General features: G+C 46.5%; 1 protein-coding gene across 1 annotated transcript; it reads right to left on the bottom strand.

Moving 5' to 3' along the window:
* Positions 1–573: 573 nt before the first annotated feature.
* VAMP3 (vesicle associated membrane protein 3) lies at positions 574–12,006 on the bottom strand. Its single transcript, XM_074975591.1, has 5 exons — positions 11,890–12,006; positions 8,065–8,146; positions 6,595–6,753; positions 6,091–6,142; positions 574–1,491 (listed from the first exon to the last, which is right to left on the bottom strand). Coding segments are annotated over exons 1-5 (315 nt in total). The 5' UTR covers positions 11,892–12,006; the 3' UTR covers positions 574–1,471.
* Between the last annotated feature and the right edge of the window lie 5,395 nt (positions 12,007–17,401).

Here is a 17,401-nt window from a genome sequence, read left to right as displayed (position 1 = left end):
ATCCTCAAAATAGGCAGGTAATATACATCAACAGAGCAACTTTCCAAACATCAACTACCAACCGCCCCTCACCCCCGTTGGGGGTCATGAGGTCAGTATTTCTTCCTGGGTGGGTGGAGGTGAGATCCTTCCTATTAGCCTCAGTCTTTTAAGTGCTCTAACACCACTTTCTAGGTTATCTATGAAGAGCAGGGCTCATTTTGTGAAATACCCCAACAGCCAATGAAAGGACCAATCAAGTAGGGTTCAATAATTGACTCATGCACCTAATTTCACAGTGCAGCAACTTATAAATCTACCCCAAAAAACAAAGTAGGAGGGTAAGATAAGAGAAAGTAGAAAACATGGCTTGTGAAGAAAGCAGAAACAGAAGTTTAGAGGGTTCAGAGATGGGTAACTTCTTATGAGAAGAAACACCAAATTCTCTCTTTTGCTCCTGCTGGAGAGCTGTAGGACAGCAGTTTAGTCACCCACACCTTAAAAGTATTAGTGACAAATGTTAAAGCTTTAGAGGAACACACATTCTGAAAACTGCTTTTCCTCTAAATTAGAGTTTGAAATAATGCAATCAGATTACCTTTTAATATGTATTTATTTATGTGTAAACTACAGTTGGCACTGATTCTATCCTTGAAACTTCACAGTGGCTTGCAGAGAAAAGCCTTCTCTAAAACTACTTTTTTGGCAAAAGATGAAACCTCAAACAAAACTAACTATTAATTGTCCACATTAAAGAAAAACCCTTTCAGGTACAACTGACACACCAAAGCATGGCAGACTATTTTGAAGAAAATGTAAACATTTTATATGGTTAAGTGTTTAATTACAAGTACCACAATGCAGCACTAAGTGTTCAGTACTCAATCTTTAGAGCTTCAATGTTAGAATTTAACTGCATATTCATAAAACAGCAGTGAACCACAAGTAGTATTTACAAGGGTTGAAGGCTCTCCCATAGCTACTTAGAAGGCATTAGTGGAGTAAGGCAAGGTAGGCAAAGTCTGTTCACATGGCAGCATATTAGAGTTTCTTCCCAGAAGGCACAGAAATTCAAGATTTGGTTGCACTGCTAGAGCAGTGTACCTCAGAAGAGCCACCTTAAACTGTGACACGGAAGAAACGGTGAAGAGGACAGATACTCAAAACATTCTTCAAATTGATCTAGAATGCAGTAATGTCACTCTAGCACCAATATATCACTTCTAGAGTCTGAAAGGCAAACTTACAAAACCCTCTTCACCAACCCATACTCAAGATCACCAAGACAGTGCAAGTTGTGAGTTGTGCTTGTTAGCATTTTAAAATTAGGAGTGTAACCTTCAAAAAAAAGGCACACTTCTTATATACTAGAGAATGTTAATACATGGCTAATGAAAATAATTTTGCTTTATACATCAGTAGATGAGATTCAGAATACAGCAGGTTTGAAGGCAACAGATGGCTTCTGTTGCTTTGCATTTCTTCTTGTAACTCAGGAGGACACACTCCAGACTGTAAGAGAAAAATACAGATTGAAAAAGTGACAAGTCGTCTTCCACTCCCCACGTGCCCGTCAAAGGGGCATAAAAACAATAAAAAACTTAAAGACCTGAGCTAAAGTACTCATCAAATGGAAATTGATTAGTTTCCTATTTTCCCCACAACTTCATTCTTGCACAGGATTTGCTGTTAGAATTCATGTACTACGTTTCTCATGTCACAATTCTGTTGGTAGTATTGCAATTAGTTGCTGTAGACTGTGCTACAAGCAGGCCCAAAAAAAGTGAGAAATGAATATGCTGTCAGAGCTCAACAGTAAATGAATTCCATGCGAAAGCTTTTCAAAATGACTACATCACTAATTTAAATAGATGAACCCTAAGCACTGCAGCTGGTTAGGAGCTCACTAGCTCGACTGTGGCCAGGGCATCAGCCGACACTCTTCCCTGCTAGCACTGAAGAAATCTATTTGCATTTATAGGGTTGTCAATTATTATAATGGCCTTGTGGCTATTTTATACACAACTATATCTGGCAAGATTCAGAAGTAAGGACAAATTAAATCTGATATCAGGCAAGGGAGCATAATTTCCTTCCTCTTAAAACTTCTACTATGATACATTTATGTTTAAATAGCTTGTTCACAGGTAATGAATCCTTGAGACTTGCCTGTCCTCCTCCACCTACCCCATGGCTTCTGCTTCAGCAGGAAAGCTAGCCCAGAAAGTCAGTGGAGTTTCCTGCACTCAGGCGAGGCTAGGCAGATTAAGACTGTGACCTGGACCGAGTCTAAGGGCAGGGTTTTCAGTATAGACCTGCAGTAGCACCAGCATAAAAATGGGTTGTGGTAGTTCTTCAGTGAAGATAATAATGCATTTATGAACAAGTTTAGTAAGTAAGAGACGGTTTGGTATTGTGTCTATGCTAATGAGATGATATTGAAGGCTGAAGCCTTAATTGTTTGATTAACAATGCCTTTGCTCTGCTTTTCTCTGAGAGTCCTTGTAAGAATTGTTTACATGTGAAAGTGGTATGTCTGTGTTGAGATCAAAAAGGTGTGAAGGTTATACCCAGAGCCAGATGGCCAAGGAAGGTGGGGCAAAGCATGGGTGAAGACAGACTTAATGGCATCAGAAGGACCATCAGCGTGTACCCCCAGTCAAGAAGTGATTAGGCTGGCAGATTGATGACTAGAGCATGGAGCAGGCACCACTAAGCAAAATTTATTACAGGATGAGTCTTTCGGAGGTGTTTCATTGATTACAGGATGACCCTTTTGCAGATGTTTTGAAAACGACTGGTATCAAAACATAACATACTAGTCACAGACTGACACAGCAAACCTCAACAGAGGAAAGGATTATAAAAGCAGGGTGCTTTGCCATGGGACTTTGGGTTCGTCTTGCCAACAACTCCAGGAGAGCTTCAGATCATGACCGACAAGGCCCTGCTCCTGCTCTGTGATCAGTCTAGCTGGCCACTAGATTGATCCAGGCTCTGGATTGGTAACTAATATTGTTTGGTGGGACTGGGTGTGTGTCTGAAAAGCATATGCTACTGTTACATTCTCAATAAATGCGGTGTACTGCCTTTTCCCCTATAAAAGATCTTCTGTGCTTCATTTAAAGCATAACAGCTTCTCCAATTGGCACAGTTCAATTCATACCCACAAGACCATAGCTATGATGAAAAGAAAAGCTCTCCTGTTGACCTAGCAGTGTCTACATTGGGGAGTTAGAGGTTGGTATAACTACATCGTTATGGGGTATCAAAACAAAAAGCAGTCAAGTAGCACTTTAAAGACTAGCAAAATAGTTTATTAGGTGAGCTTTCGTGGGACAGACCCACTTCTTCAGACCATAGCCAGACCAGAACAGACTCAATATTTAAGACACAGAGAACCCAAAACAGTAAGCAAGGAGGACAAATCAGAAAAAGATAATCAAGGTGAGCAAATCAGAGAGTGGAGGGGTGGGTTGGGGGGGAGATCAAGAATTAGATTGAGCCAAGTATGCAGACGAGCCCCGATAGTGACTCAGAAAGTTCACATCACGATTTAAACTGTGTGTTAATGTTCCGAATTTGAATATAAAAATGTGAATTCGTCCACTTCCCTTTCTATAAAGGAGTGATAACTTCTTTTCAGTAACACACAAACCTTGAGGTCATTGACAGAATGGCCCATTCCATTAAAATGTTGACTAACTGGTTCATGGATCTGGAGTGTTTTGATGTCTGTTTTGTGCCCGTTGACCCTTTGTCTAAGGGAGTTAGAAGTCTGTCCAATATACAAAGCATCTGGGCATTGTTGGCACATGATGGTATATATGATGGTAGTAGAGGAGCATGAGAAAGTGCCCGTGATTCTGTGAGTAACCTGGTTAGGTCCAGTGATGGTATTTCCAGAGAAGATATGTGGACAAAGCTGGCAGCGGGCTTTGTTGCACGGAAAGGTTCCAGGACTGGTGTTCCTGGGGTATAGACTGTGGCTGTTAGTAAGGATCCTCATGAGGTTGGGAGGTTGTCTGTAGGAGAGAACAGGCATGTCACCCAGGGCCTTCTGGAGTGTAGCATCCTGATTAAGAATAGGTTTAGGTCTTTAATAATTCGTTGCAGTGGTCTGAGTTGGGGGCTGTAAGTGATGACCAGTGGTGTTCTGTTCTTGGCTTTTCTGCACACGTGGCTAGATCCATTGTTTAGTCAAGCTCTTAGGTACAATCGCATTTGCTCTGATCCAACTGACAGAGACCAAATATTCATAAACCTGAATTACCCACCAGGAGAAGTAAAAAAACAAAATTGACGGGGCCAGACGCATACCCAGAAACCAGCTACTCCAAGATCAGCCCAAAAAAGCCAAGAACAGAACACCACTGGTCAACACTTACAGCCCCCAACTCAGACCACTGCAACGAATTATTAAAGACCTACAACCTATTCTTAATCAGGATGCTACACTCCAGAAGGCCCTGGGTGACATGCCTGTTCTCTCCTACAGACAACCTCCCAACCTCATGAGGATCCTCACTAACAGCCACAGTCTATACCCCAGGAACACCAGTCCTGGAACCTTTCCGTGCAACAAAGCCTGCTGCCAGCTTTGTCCACATATCTTCTCTGGAAATACCATCACTGGACCTAACCAGGTTACTCACAGAATCACGGGCACTTTCTCATGCTCCTCTACTAACATCATATATACCATCATGTGCCAACAATGCCCAGATGCTTTGTATACTGGACAGACTTCTAACTCTCTTAGACAAAGGGTCAACGGGCACAAAACAGACATCAAAACACTCCAGATCCACGAACCAGTTAGTCAACATTTTAATGGAATGGGCCACTCTGTCAATGACCTCAAGGTATGTGTGTTACTGAAAAGAAGTTATCGCTCCTTTATAGAAAGGGAAGTGGACGAATTCACATTTTTATATTCAAATTCGGAACATTAACACATGGTTTAAATCGTGATGTGAACTTTCTGAGTCACTATCGGGGCTCGTCTGCATACTTGGCTCAATCTAATTCTTGATCTCCCCCCCAACCCACCCCTCCACTCTCTGATTTGCTCACCTTGATTATCCTTTTCTGATTTGTCCTCCTTGCTTACTGTTTTGGGTTCTCTGTCTCTTAAATATTGAGTCTGTTCTGGTCTGGCTATGGTCTGAAGAAGTGGGTCTGTCCCACGAAAGCTCACCTAATAAACTATTTTGCTAGTCTTTAAAGTGCTACTTGACTGCTTTTTGTTTTAATAGTGTATAGACTAGCACGGCTTACTCTCTGTTACTATTCGTTATGGGGTATGGATTTCTTACATCCCCGATTGATATTTGTATATCAATTTAACTTTATGTAGTTGTGGCCTAACTACATTGCAGTCTAAGCACAAGTGAGGATAGGGCGGGGGGGGTCACACAACATTTCCCTACTTTTTTCACTTTATTTTGCCTGATTGCTGAGCTGGAAGACAGCAATGAGGAGATTGACTAACTGGCATACCTATTTTTGGATTAAGAAGAAAAAAAGTGTGTGATTTAAGAGAAGGCAGCCAGACTCCTTCGCAAGAATAACATATGGATTTGCACCTGGAGTCTAAAGGATTCATGGATGCAGAAATACTATGAAAGATAAATTTGTATCTCCATAGTTCCTGTTATCTAAGGTTCTAAAAGCAATTAACACTACTCTTTGAAGATGCTTGCCTCATTATCTCCATTGTAATGATTGAGAAATAGAAGCAAAGGAGTAGTCAAGTGACCAGACTGACACAGCAAGTCACTGGAAGAGGAATCCCAGTGTCCTGCAGGATCTCATTTTAGCTCAGTGTGCAAGAGCCAGAGATTCAATAGTTGATGTTTTCATAAAAGCCTTAACTTTACCACATCACACAGATGATGTTCAATTACTTTGGACTGCTGCCTCTGTCAAGCACAGGATATGGATAAATTAGCACACTGTGTGAACCTTAACTTTTTATGGCCAATGTAGCAGCAGTCACACCCAGAGAGCATTACATTAATTTTTTTTTTAAAAACACATTCAATTTACATTTGTATGCCCATGTAAGCTAGTCCAACAAAACATTGCTTTAAACTAAAAAACACTCACCAATGATAATGATGATGATGATGAGAACAACTGCTATTAATATTGCCCACATCTGTTTTTAAAAAAAAAAAGCACACTATTTAATACGATTAACTCATTTTCCTGTAACTGGCAGAACTGATGGTTTTAGAGACTGAAGTTTATTTTTTTGGGTAGTGCTGTTTATTGTCATTCCAGCCAGATCATTGAATTTGTCTTTCCTACACCTCAATACCTATAAACTTTATACTTGGCCACATTTCTGTCCTGGAGAATGTTGTGTAAAAAGGACATGGCCACACCACCCAACTTTTGGCTAGTTCATCTAGTTTACTAAGCCAGATGTTCAGTAAAGATCAGATGCTTTATTCTGAAGTATTATTCATCATAAGCAAAGACTGCAGAAGTTGGCCACATGTTTTCATGGTTAAAGTCACCTGGATTTCTGCCCCCCTATGTAGCATAAAACCACTTATAGTCCTTAACAACATTACTTTGTACTGAAAATACAAAAGTCAGAGTTACCTTACAGTTCTTCCACCAATACTTTCTTTTCAACTTGGCAGCACTGGTTTCAAACTGTGAAGCTCCCGCCTGCAGTGCATCAGCACGGTCATCCAACTCTGACAGCTTTTGATCTCGTTCCAACACCTTGTCCACGTTCACCCTCATGATGTCAACCACCTGCAGTGATTTAATGGTCATAGTAAGTTATCCATTCATTCCTCTTTCCATTGAGCACTACATATTCAGCAGATCTAATACAGTAGATTCCCGACTCACAATTTCAACTTTCACGTTTCTTCCATAACCCAACTCAAAATCATGAGTGGTAGGGAGCTGGGAACCAGGCAGCTGCTTAGTTCCCAAGCTCCCCTCTGCTTGTAAAACTGACCCGTGCTGCTGCACCTAGCTCTGGGCTCCCTGCCGCTAATGGGAGCGGGGAGCCAGGCACAGCCAGGACTGGGGGGAATCTGAAGGTGGCAGGGCCCTTCCCCCACCTGCTCCTTACTTACACAAAATTTGACTTATACTTGGGTGCCCAGGAATGCAACCTACATGCACATCAGCTGTCTACTGTACATCTTTTATAACATTAGCATTGAACAATTGTTTGTTTTTAAACAAAGCAGAAGGTATTGCCTTTTTGATTAAGAGCAGCCAATAATGAACTTAGGTTCTTTTAATAGTTTAAAAACACTCAAAAAATAAAACCACACATACAGTAATTGAGTTGGAGATTCCCAATGTCTACCTTGAGGTTCAATTTCAAAACAATGTAATTTAAAAAGCTCAGTTAAATGGATGCCACAACTGGAATTTGCATAATGCAATATTTATTCCGACACACAAAGCACATATGACTTCTGAAAAGGAAGTTATGTGCTATCCACCCAGACAGAAAGGAGGCTCTCAACCAAAGACAGTTTTTGACTCACATGAAGTTTTGGTATATAACTGGAACCCCCTGTCAATTGTGGATTTTCATATGGGAAAAAAGCTCAAACGCATTAGGTTAAAAAAAAAAAAACAACCAAAAAACAAAAAAAACACAAAAAGCAGTCATATAGCACTTTAAAGACTAACAAAATTATTTATTAGATGAGCTTTTGTGGGACAGACCTACTTCTTTAGATCACGAGCTGAAGTGGATCTGTCTCACAAAAGTTCATCATCTAATAAATAATATTATTTAGTCTTTAAGAAGCTACAGGACTGCTTTTTTGTTTTGTCAAGATACAGACAAACATGGCTACCTCTCAGAGTATTAGCTAAAAAGACATTTATCTTTCCTGGGAAGCATCACAGGATTCCTGCAATGAGTCTCAAGATGCTACTTCAGATCATAATATGGAAAACAACAAAGCCACACAAATTTTTTGTTCATACACTGAAGCAGAGAAGTTTAAACTTTGTTCACACAACAGTTCCATATGCCTTCCATCTGTCAGGTGTTCAGAGGGATTGTAAAGCTGCTCTGTACAAGAGATATACCTCATCTACTTGGTGTTGAGTTTGCTGAAGGCGACGATTACTGCCAGAGGCATTACTTGCACTTCCAGGGCCACCTGTTGACCTGCAGTGCAGAGATAATTAAAGCATACAGTTAATTTACTTACACGCTGTTTGGAAGTATGCTTGCTGATTTGCAATAAAGGGTATACAAACCAGGGAAAAAAAAACATAGAACCTAATGGCCATAAGAAAGAAAAGCAGGACATCCCTCAAGGAGCTAAAATGCAGCAGAAGAAAGTTAGTTCTCTTTTGCAGTGGAAGAGTGGAGCTTCAGCAGCAAGCTTCAGTCATAGAACTCAGGCAGTGTTCCTAACTCACCATCACTGCAAGAGCAGAGAAGCAGGTAGGAAAGAGCAGCAGCACTACAGCTCAGATTATATAGTGCAACAGTTTACTTTTGAACGGCCAAGAACATGCATTTAGGGATCCCTGGCCCTTTGCAAATAAAGGCACATGAGCATGTGGCACTTTGTTGAACTTGGGAATTCAACAGCATCTAAAAAGAATTTAAACTCAGATAATGATTTGGGAAGCATGCACCACGTGATGCTTGTTTTCCTAAAAGTTCACAGAATAGAGAGCCAGTAGCCAGTACCAGATGTTTCAGAAGGTGCAAGAAGTCCTGTAAAGCTGTGGCTTTCAATCTTTTCAGACCATTGTACCCCTTTCAGGGCTCTGATTTGTGTTGTTATACTCCCCCCACCCACATTAAAGGAAGAACAAGCACACTGACAGATTGTACAGAAATCTACAAAATGGCTGTCTTTGTGACCTTTTATCACTTACTTGCTGGAACACCTTTCACTATTGAACATGAACACAAAACTCTAGACAGGATACCAACGGGGCTTCATTGTCCTTAAATATCCCACGGCTTACATAGATGTGTGGTTGGATTCTCCTCTCTTGGAAGTTTTAAAAAGCAGGACCGAATATCTTTCTAAAAGATATGCTTCAAATAGGCCTGGGGATCTACACAAAGCTGAAGAAGCTGGTTAAATGGAAATTAAAAAGGTGATGTCAAGGTGAAATGTCTGCAAACTGCATGTACATACTTACAAAAAAAAAGGCATTTAAAAACTAAAAGGCAGAACAGATTGGGGAAAATAGGAAGGCACCAACTCTGGCAAATCAAATGTAAAAGTATAAGGGGGAAGGAAAAATAAATTTAAAAATAAAACTAGTCAAAGAAACAACAGCTAACAACAATTTTGCTAAGTACTTCAGCAGCAGGGAGTCTGCCAAACAGGCAGTGTGGTCAATGGAAGATTGAAGTGCCAGAGGAGCATTCAAAGACAAGGCTACTGGAGAATTCTCTACGCTGGAGACCACAGAGGATGTGGGGAAGATCTCCACATTTGAACCATTCTTTTTAAGTGAAAAACTCTGAGCAACTGTCCCACAATGAAGCGTCGATAGAGATGGTTTTGGAACAAAGTGAGAAATTAAACAGCAGTAAGTCATTTGGAACAGATGGTTCTGAAGGAACTCAAACACAAAATTTCAAAACTACTAAGTGCGCTATGCAACCTATCCCTTAACTCACCCTCTATACTGGATGACCATAGGATAGCTAACATACCACTGATTTATTTATTTATTAAAAGGTTCCAACACAATCCTGAGTATTACAGGCTGGTAAGTGTAACTTTAGCTTCAACCAGTGTGTCTGGTATACTGAACGGAATTATGAGATTACATCATATAATATAAAATATAGATATAGCAGAACTGGAAGAAGTACAGAAAAAGGCAACAAGAACAATCAGAAGGTACATAACAGCTTTCCTTATAAGGAAAGATGAAGAGACTAGGTCTGGTTAGCTTGGAAAAAAGCTAGCAGATAGGAGATATAATAGAGGTCAATAAAATCATAAATAATATGGAGAAAGCAAACAGCAGCACACGAACCAGGGAGTATCTGATCAGATGACTCAACAGGTTTCACACACAAAAACAATTTTTCCCCATGATACACAGTTCATTGCTAGTGACATGAAGGCAAAAATTATAATTGGTTTCCCAAATGGATATAGTGAGTTTGGGGTGGGGATGCAAAAATCCCATTTAACAGGTAGATTAACCAGGTAAGGGGAAAGGCTGGGGAAGTCTCCCCACCGCAGCTCGGCTGAAGTGGGCTCCCCAGCCCCTCCCAGGCATGCCAGGAATATGGGCGGCTCTGGCCCAGCTGGTGATTCCCTGCCTATAGACATACCTTGAGTGGGGGACACTCCAGCATGGCCCAAGCAGCCCATCTGTGGTGTGCCACAGGCAGGGAGCCATGTGGAGCAGCCCCAGTCTCCGGCATGCAGTAGGTGGGAGTATTCCAGTCCAGTTGGAACAGCCCCAGTCCACTGAAAGGCAGCTGCTCCAGCTCAGCTGCTTTGGTCCCCTCCCCACTGCCCCCATGGACAGGGGTTGCTCTAGCTGGGCTGGAGCAACTCCTTGCCCACAGCAGGGGGCTGCTCTAGCCCTTACTGGTTAATTGTAACAAGTAAGCCTCATTCATTTAGGATGAGGCTTACTGGTTAAACATTAATATCCCCTGGCTTGGGGAGGATAGATCCACAAATGGCTATTAACTAATATGGTCAGCAGGGCAACCCATGCTCTGGGTGTCCCCTAGCTTCACTTTTTAGATTGTGGGATGAACGATGGGAAGGATCACTTTAAATTACCCTTTTCTGTTCGTTCCCTCTGTAGCATCTGACACTGGGTCAGATCAACAGTAGCCAATGTGGTCCCATTCGTATACAATAGTGCCATCAGCTACAGACTTCCTGCACTGTGCTACCCAAAGAATTGCATGAAGTCAGAATAACTGATAATGAGCCCTGATCATGTTTCCTGTACAACCTATTTAAGAGAAACATTTGAACTATGTTGATGCTCTCATGTTTAATCACATTTTTTTTCCTACTGTTGCCACTATAAGCAACTGCTGGTGGCCAACTTAAATGACTATGCCATTGTGCCAAATAACCAAGTTATTTTAAACAAAACCAAAAGGAAAAAGTTAAAAGAAAAATCCCAGAACACCCACTCTCAACTAGCAAGGACAAAGAAATAGACGATTATACCTTTCTTTTGTTGGTATATTTTTAATAGTCTTGCTCGCTGGTAGCTCAGACGAATGCCTATGTTCATTTGGGGTCTAAGCAGCATCGGAGGGCTTACCAGCCCCGCTCTCCCCAAACCCAGGAGGGGTACAGAGGCTCGGCTGCCCCCTCTGGACATAAAGAAGGTTTTGCTCATTTTTAAGCACCCTAACACAAACTGGCTACCTCGCACGAAAGCCACTGAAGAACGCAGCACCCGGCTGCCTGCACGAGTCCAGCTCTCGATTTAGAGGTTTTGCAAACGACCACGAGCACTAAATCCCCCGACGCCTCTCGCCGGTGCTACATCTCCGTAGAGACGGGCTTCCTGAAGAGCGCCAGCCAACCGAACCGACAAGAGGGACCGCCGCAGCCAGAGCCCGTCGGAGCTCAGCAGGGGACACGCTCTGCATGGGTCCCCCCGGCCCGTGGGAGGCGGCCAGCCCCAGCCGGCACCAGGCCGGGGGCCCACGGGCAGGGCTCAGAAGGCCGTCGAAGGCCCGTTGGCGGTGCGTGAGCCCGGCCGCTCTGCCACGTCCCCACAGAGCTCTGCACCCCGAGCGGACCCCCGCCTCAGCACGCAGGCGCGGCGCCCACCGAGGAACGCGCCCCACCGCGGCCGGTGCCGCGCAGGCCGACACGCCCGGGCACAGCACCCTCCTCCCGCCGCCCCGCGGCGCATACGGGCCCCAGAACCCGCACTCACATAGCGGCGACGCGCGGGGAACACTCGGGCGCGCAGGAGGAGACCGGCGACTGAACCGGAAACCGCTACGCCCCGCCGCGGCGGTGGCCGGGATGTGACGGCCCAGGGGCGGGGATTGGACGGTCTCCCGCCCCGCGGTCACGCCCACGCCGCCCGTTCCAGCCGGTCATGTGCCCACTGCCCAGTGCAGTGAGAGGCCGCGAGCTTCCGCCTGGCTCGTGTGCTTGAGGGAGGCTCAGCCTGTGGGGAGGACGGGTAGGCGGGGCCTAATAGTACCTGCGTGCGCCGGGGGCAGACAAGGGGGGGTACCTGTGTGACGTAGGAGGTGGAGGGTGGGTGCCTGTGAGTCTCTGGGGGGTGGAGGTGGAGGTGGAGGGTGGGTGCCTGTGAATCTCTGGGGGGTGGGAGCCTGTGAATCTCTGGGGGGTGGAGGTGGAGGTGGAGGTGGAGGGTGGGTGCCTGTGAGTCTCTGGGGGGTGGAGGTGGAGGTGGAGGCTGGGTGCCTGTGAGTCTCTGGGGGGTGGGAGCCTGTGAATCTCTGGGGGGTGGAGGTGGAGGTGGAGGTGGAGGTGGAGGTGGAGGGTGGGTGCCTGTGAGTCTCTGGGGGGTGGAGGTGGAGGTGGAGGCTGGGTGCCTGTGAATCTCTGGGGGGTGGAGGTGGAGGTGGAGGCTGGGTGCCTGTGAATCTCTGGGGGGTGGGAGCCTGTGAATCTCTGGGGGGTGGAGGTGGAGGTGGAGGTGGAGGGTGGGTGCCTGTGAGTCTCTGGGGGGTGGAGGTGGAGGTGGAGGGTGGGTGCCTGTGAATCTCTGGGAGGTGGAGGTGGAGGTGGAGGGTGGGTGCCTGTGAATCTCTGGGGGGTGGGAGCCTGTGAATCTCTGGGGGGTGGAGGTGGAGGTGGAGGTGGAGGGTGGGTGCCTGTGAGTCTCTGGGGGGTGGAGGTGGAGGTGGAGGCTGGGTGCCTGTGAATCTCTGGGAGGTGGAGGTGGAGGTGGAGGCTGGGTGCCTGTGAATCTCTGGGGGGTGGAGGTGGAGGTGGAGGCTGGGTGCCTGTGAGTCTCTGGGGGGTGGAGGTGGAGGTGGAGGGTGGGTGCCTGTGAGTCTCTGGGGGGTGGGAGCCTGTGAGTCTCTGGGGGGTGGAGGTGGAGGTGGAGGCTGGGTGCCTGTGAATCTCTGGGGGGTGGAGGTGGAGGTGGAGGCTGGGTGCCTGTGAGTCTCTGGGGGGTGGAGGTGGAGGTGGAGGGTGGGTGCCTGTGAGTCTCTGGGGGGTGGGAGCCTGTGAGTCTCTGGGGGGTGGAGGTGGAGGTGGAGGTGGAGGATGGGTGCCTGTGAGTCTCTGGGGGGTGGAGGTGGAGGTGGAGGCTGGGTGCCTGTGAGTCTCTGGGGGGTGGGGGTGGAGGTGGAGGGTGGGTGCCTGTGGCTACGTCTACACGTGCACCCAACTTCGAAATAGCTTATTTCGATGTTGCGACATCGAAATAGACTATTTCGATGAATAACGTCTACACGTCCTCCAGGGCTGGCAACGTCGATGTTCAACTTCGACGTTGCTCAGCCCAACATCGAAATAGGCACAACGAGGGAACGTCTACACGGCAAAGTAGCACACATCGAAATAAGGGAGCCAGGCACAGCTGCAGACAGGGTCACGGGGCGGACTCAACAGCAAGCCGCTCCCTTAAAGGGCCCCTCCCAGACACACTTTCATTAAACAGTGAAAGATACACAGAGCCAACAACTAGTTGCAGACCCTGTATATGCAGCACGGACCCCCAGCTGCAGCAGCAGCAGCCAGAAGCCCTGGGCTAAGGGCTGCTGCCCACGGTGACCACAGAGCCCCGCAAGGGCTGGAGAGAGAGTATCTCTCAACCCCCCAGCTGATGGCCGCCATGGAGGACCCCGCTATTTCGATGTTGCGGGACGCGGATCGTCTACACGTCCCTACTTCGATGTTGAACGTCGAAGTAGGGCGCTATTCCCATCCGCGCATGGGGTTAGCGACTTCGACGTCTCGCCGCCTAACGTCGATTTCAACTTCGAAATAGCGCCCAACACGTGTAGACGTGACGGGCGCTATTTCGAAGTTACTGCCACTACTTCGAAGTAGCGTGCACGTGTAGACGCAGCCTGTGAGTCTCTGGGGGGTGGGAGGTGGAGGGTGGGTGCTTGTGAGTCTCTGGGGGGTGGAGGTGGAGGGTGGGTGCCTGTGAGTCTCTGGGGGGTGGGAGGTGGAGGGTGGGTGCCTGTGAGTCTCTGGGGGGTGGGAGGTGGAGGTGGAGGCTGGGTGCCTGTGAATCTCTGGGGGGTGGAGGTGGAGGCTGGGTGCCTGTGAGTCTCTGGGGGGGGTGGAGGTGGAGGCTGGGTGCCTGTGAGTCTCTGGGGGGGGGGTGGAGGTGGAGGGTGGGTGCCTGTGAGTCTCTGGGGGGGTACCTGTGTGACGGTGGAGGCTGGGTGCCTGTGAGTCTCTGGGGGTGGGGGTGGGGGGTACTTGTGTGATGGTGGAGGCTGGGTGCTTGTGAGTCTCTGGGGGGGTACCTGTGTGACGCTGGAGGTGGAGGCTGGGTGCCTGTGAGTCTCTGGGAGGGTGGGGGGGTACCTGTGTGATGCTGGAGGTGGAGGGTGGGTGCCTGTGAGTCTTGGGGGAGGTACCTGTGTGACGCTGGAGGTGGAGGGTGGGTGCCTGTGAGTCTCTGGGGGGGGTGGGGGGTACTTGTGTGATGGTGGAGGCTGGGTGCCTGTGAGTCTCTGGGGGGGTACCTGTGTGACGCTGGAGGTGGAGGCTGGGTGCTTGTGAGTCTCTGGGAGGGTGGGGGGGTACCTGTGTGATGCTGGAGGTGGAGGGTGGGTGCCTGTGAGTCTCTGGGGGGGGGTACCTGTTCGTTAACAGGTGCAGGGCGCATACTTGTGTGTGTACCTGAGAAGGGAAAAGAGGCAGGGTGATCCTATGTATCCCAGGGAAGGGGGGAAAGTTTAGGGTGGGCACCTGTGTGTCCCTGGGAAGGGTGACAGGAGGGGGGCATAGGTATGTGTGTCCCTGGAGAGTGGGGACAGGTGCAGGGCACGTACTTGTGTGTATCTGGGAAGAACAAGCTGGGTGATCCTGTATATTACTGGGAAGCAGGGAGAGCATATGGTAGGTATTTGTGTGTCCCTGAAGACAGGTGGGGGTGGGTATCTGTGTGTCCCTGGGGTGGGATGACAGGAGGGGAGGAGGTATCTGTTTCCCTGGATAGCAGGGACAGGAGGCGGGTAGGTATCTGTGTGTTCCAGGGGACAGGGTGCAGTAGGTTGGGGTGGCAGGTGCCATGTGTGCTAGAGGACTCAGTGCAGCAGGTTTCCAGGCATGTGACTTTTTGTGGTAGGGTGAGTTTCTGCATGTCCCTCTGAGACTTGCCACACTCTAGTGTTCTGAAAGAAATCCAGAGTTAGTTAGTTCCAAGAAACCGTGCCATACCTATTGCCAGCTCTCAGCATTCTGTGCATGCTTGGCCTATGGGGCAATGTCCATAATCCATAGGTGGCTTGTTTTGCTATGGCTATAAAAGTGATGTGGGAGGTGGGGGAACCAGCAAGACTGAGAGCCACACCAAGGCAAGCTGAGTCCCTCCATATGTGCTATTGCAAGCCAGGCTTGAAATCAATTGAGCTGCTCCGGGCCATGCCTGAGGAATGGCTATCAGCAAATGCCAACTGATGGAGTGAGGCCTCATGGACACAGATGCTCCTCAAGGACAGAGTTAGGCTACAGTAACGTTGGTCTTTGCACAGCTATGCTCCTGAGCCTTATAGTACGCTGATGCCTAAACCATTCTCTTACCTCTTTCATTTGCAGTAGCTGGGCCCAGACTCTCCTCTCCCAGTATGGCAGCTGCTGGTGGAGAGGCCTCTAAAGAAAGCACTAGCAACAACTGTTAATGTACTGACAAGAAATATTCACAACAAAGATCATTTCTCTCCTGGCCTGAACCTTCTCAAAACAGCAAAGAGAAAATTGTTGTAGTATATAGGCATCTGTCTCCATTCCAGGCTCCTAGCTGAAACTTTCCTACTGTGCTAACCCATCATGTCTTTTTTTTTTTATGCCTGCTGCCTAATTCAGAGCTAATTCTTCTCTTGGGCTTCTGTATCTGTTTATTTAGTCACCTAAACTGATTGAATGTGTCTATAAATGCTGTAGGCCAGCCTACAGGACTGTGATTCAGCCTTACAAGAAAGGCTGCTGGCAGAATTTCAGTCCTTTTTGCTGGCAAAAATATTTACTTTCTAAGAGTACAGCCTGTCCTATATACACACACATACCTAGTAATACTGATGAAAAAGATCTGGGGGTTATAGTGGACCCCAAATTGTCAATGGGCTCCAGCTGCAAAAAGGGCTAATATGATTCTGGTGTTTATTACTGGGAGTGGCGTATACAAGATACAGGAGATAATTTTCCTGCTCTACATAGCACTGGTCAGGCTCAAGTAGGAGACTCTGTGTCCAATTCTGAGTAGCATTATTTAGGAAAGATGTGGACAAAACTAGAAAGAAGAGGAAGAGTGCAACAAAAATGACAAAAGGTTTAGAAAACTTTATCTATTAGGAAAGGATAAAAAATTAGGCATGTTTCGTTGTGAAAAAAGAAGACTGGGGAGGGGAGAGAACCTGATAATAGACTTCCAATATGACAATACCAGTCAGGGATGGTCTAGAGTTACTTGGTCCTGCCTGTCTGCAGGGGGTTGGCCTTGATGAGTTCTCAAAGTCCCTTCAAGTTCTACATTTCTATATTTCACAGTCTATCACACATTTGCCTTCATTATAAGTTTTTCATTACTACGTTATGTAACAGAGATATTAAAGCAGGGTGCTCTCTTCATTCATATTTTCAGGGTGCTTTGGTTCTTTCAGTGATTTGAATGCATAAGGAGTAAGTCTGGGATACTGTTCCCCTAATCCTCACTCAAGAAAGCTAGTATTTCAGGCTTTTTATGAGGCTGAGTTGGCTGTACACAGAATCACCTTTATTTATTTTTGACATCACCTACTAGACTATGAGGCACCTCCTAATTCAGTCAAAAGATATGATTCCTGCCCCAAGGAGCTTATAGACTATTTTTTAAGATGATCCAAAGAGAACTTTGACCCTGAGAAAGAGGAAGGAGGAGGCAACATCAGTAAGACAGCACATTTTCACAGAGATGGCTATTATGCAATATGAGCAAGAAAAATTTTTTGTTTCCCTTGTACTGTCTATTTCTGCACCCAAAAATACTTTACATGGAACTGAGTAAGCTTCATCACTCCCTTGTGCAGTATTATCATCCTAGTTTTATAGCTGGAGTGGCTAAGGGATAGACAAGTGAAGTCACTTTCTCTTGTTCTCACACAAAAATCTGGGACATAGGCAAGTTTCTGATACATTCCTGTATTGCCAGTGACTTTCCAAATTGTTTTAGAGCTAACTACTGCAGGCATACAGCAATACAAAATCAAAGTCTGAGTCTAACTGATGGGCCTGTGGCATCCCTC

This window comes from Carettochelys insculpta, chromosome 23, assembly GCF_033958435.1.
Source record: "Carettochelys insculpta isolate YL-2023 chromosome 23, ASM3395843v1, whole genome shotgun sequence".
Lineage (NCBI taxonomy): Eukaryota > Metazoa > Chordata > Testudines > Carettochelyidae > Carettochelys > Carettochelys insculpta.
Note: the sequence above shows the minus strand (reverse complement) of the source record. Positions and strands in the feature narration are given on the sequence as shown.

What these genes read in the sequence shown, in the direction of transcription:
- VAMP3 (XM_074975591.1), bottom strand. An exon ending in CTCAACACCAAGTAGATGAG is followed by an intron (nt 6,754 to 8,064) that starts GTATATCTCTTG and finishes AAATCACTGCAG; the next exon opens with GTGGTTGACATCATGAGGGT. An exon ending in ATTGGTGGAAGAACTGTAAG is followed by an intron (nt 6,143 to 6,594) that starts GTAACTCTGACT and finishes TTTTAAAAACAG; the next exon opens with ATGTGGGCAATATTAATAGC.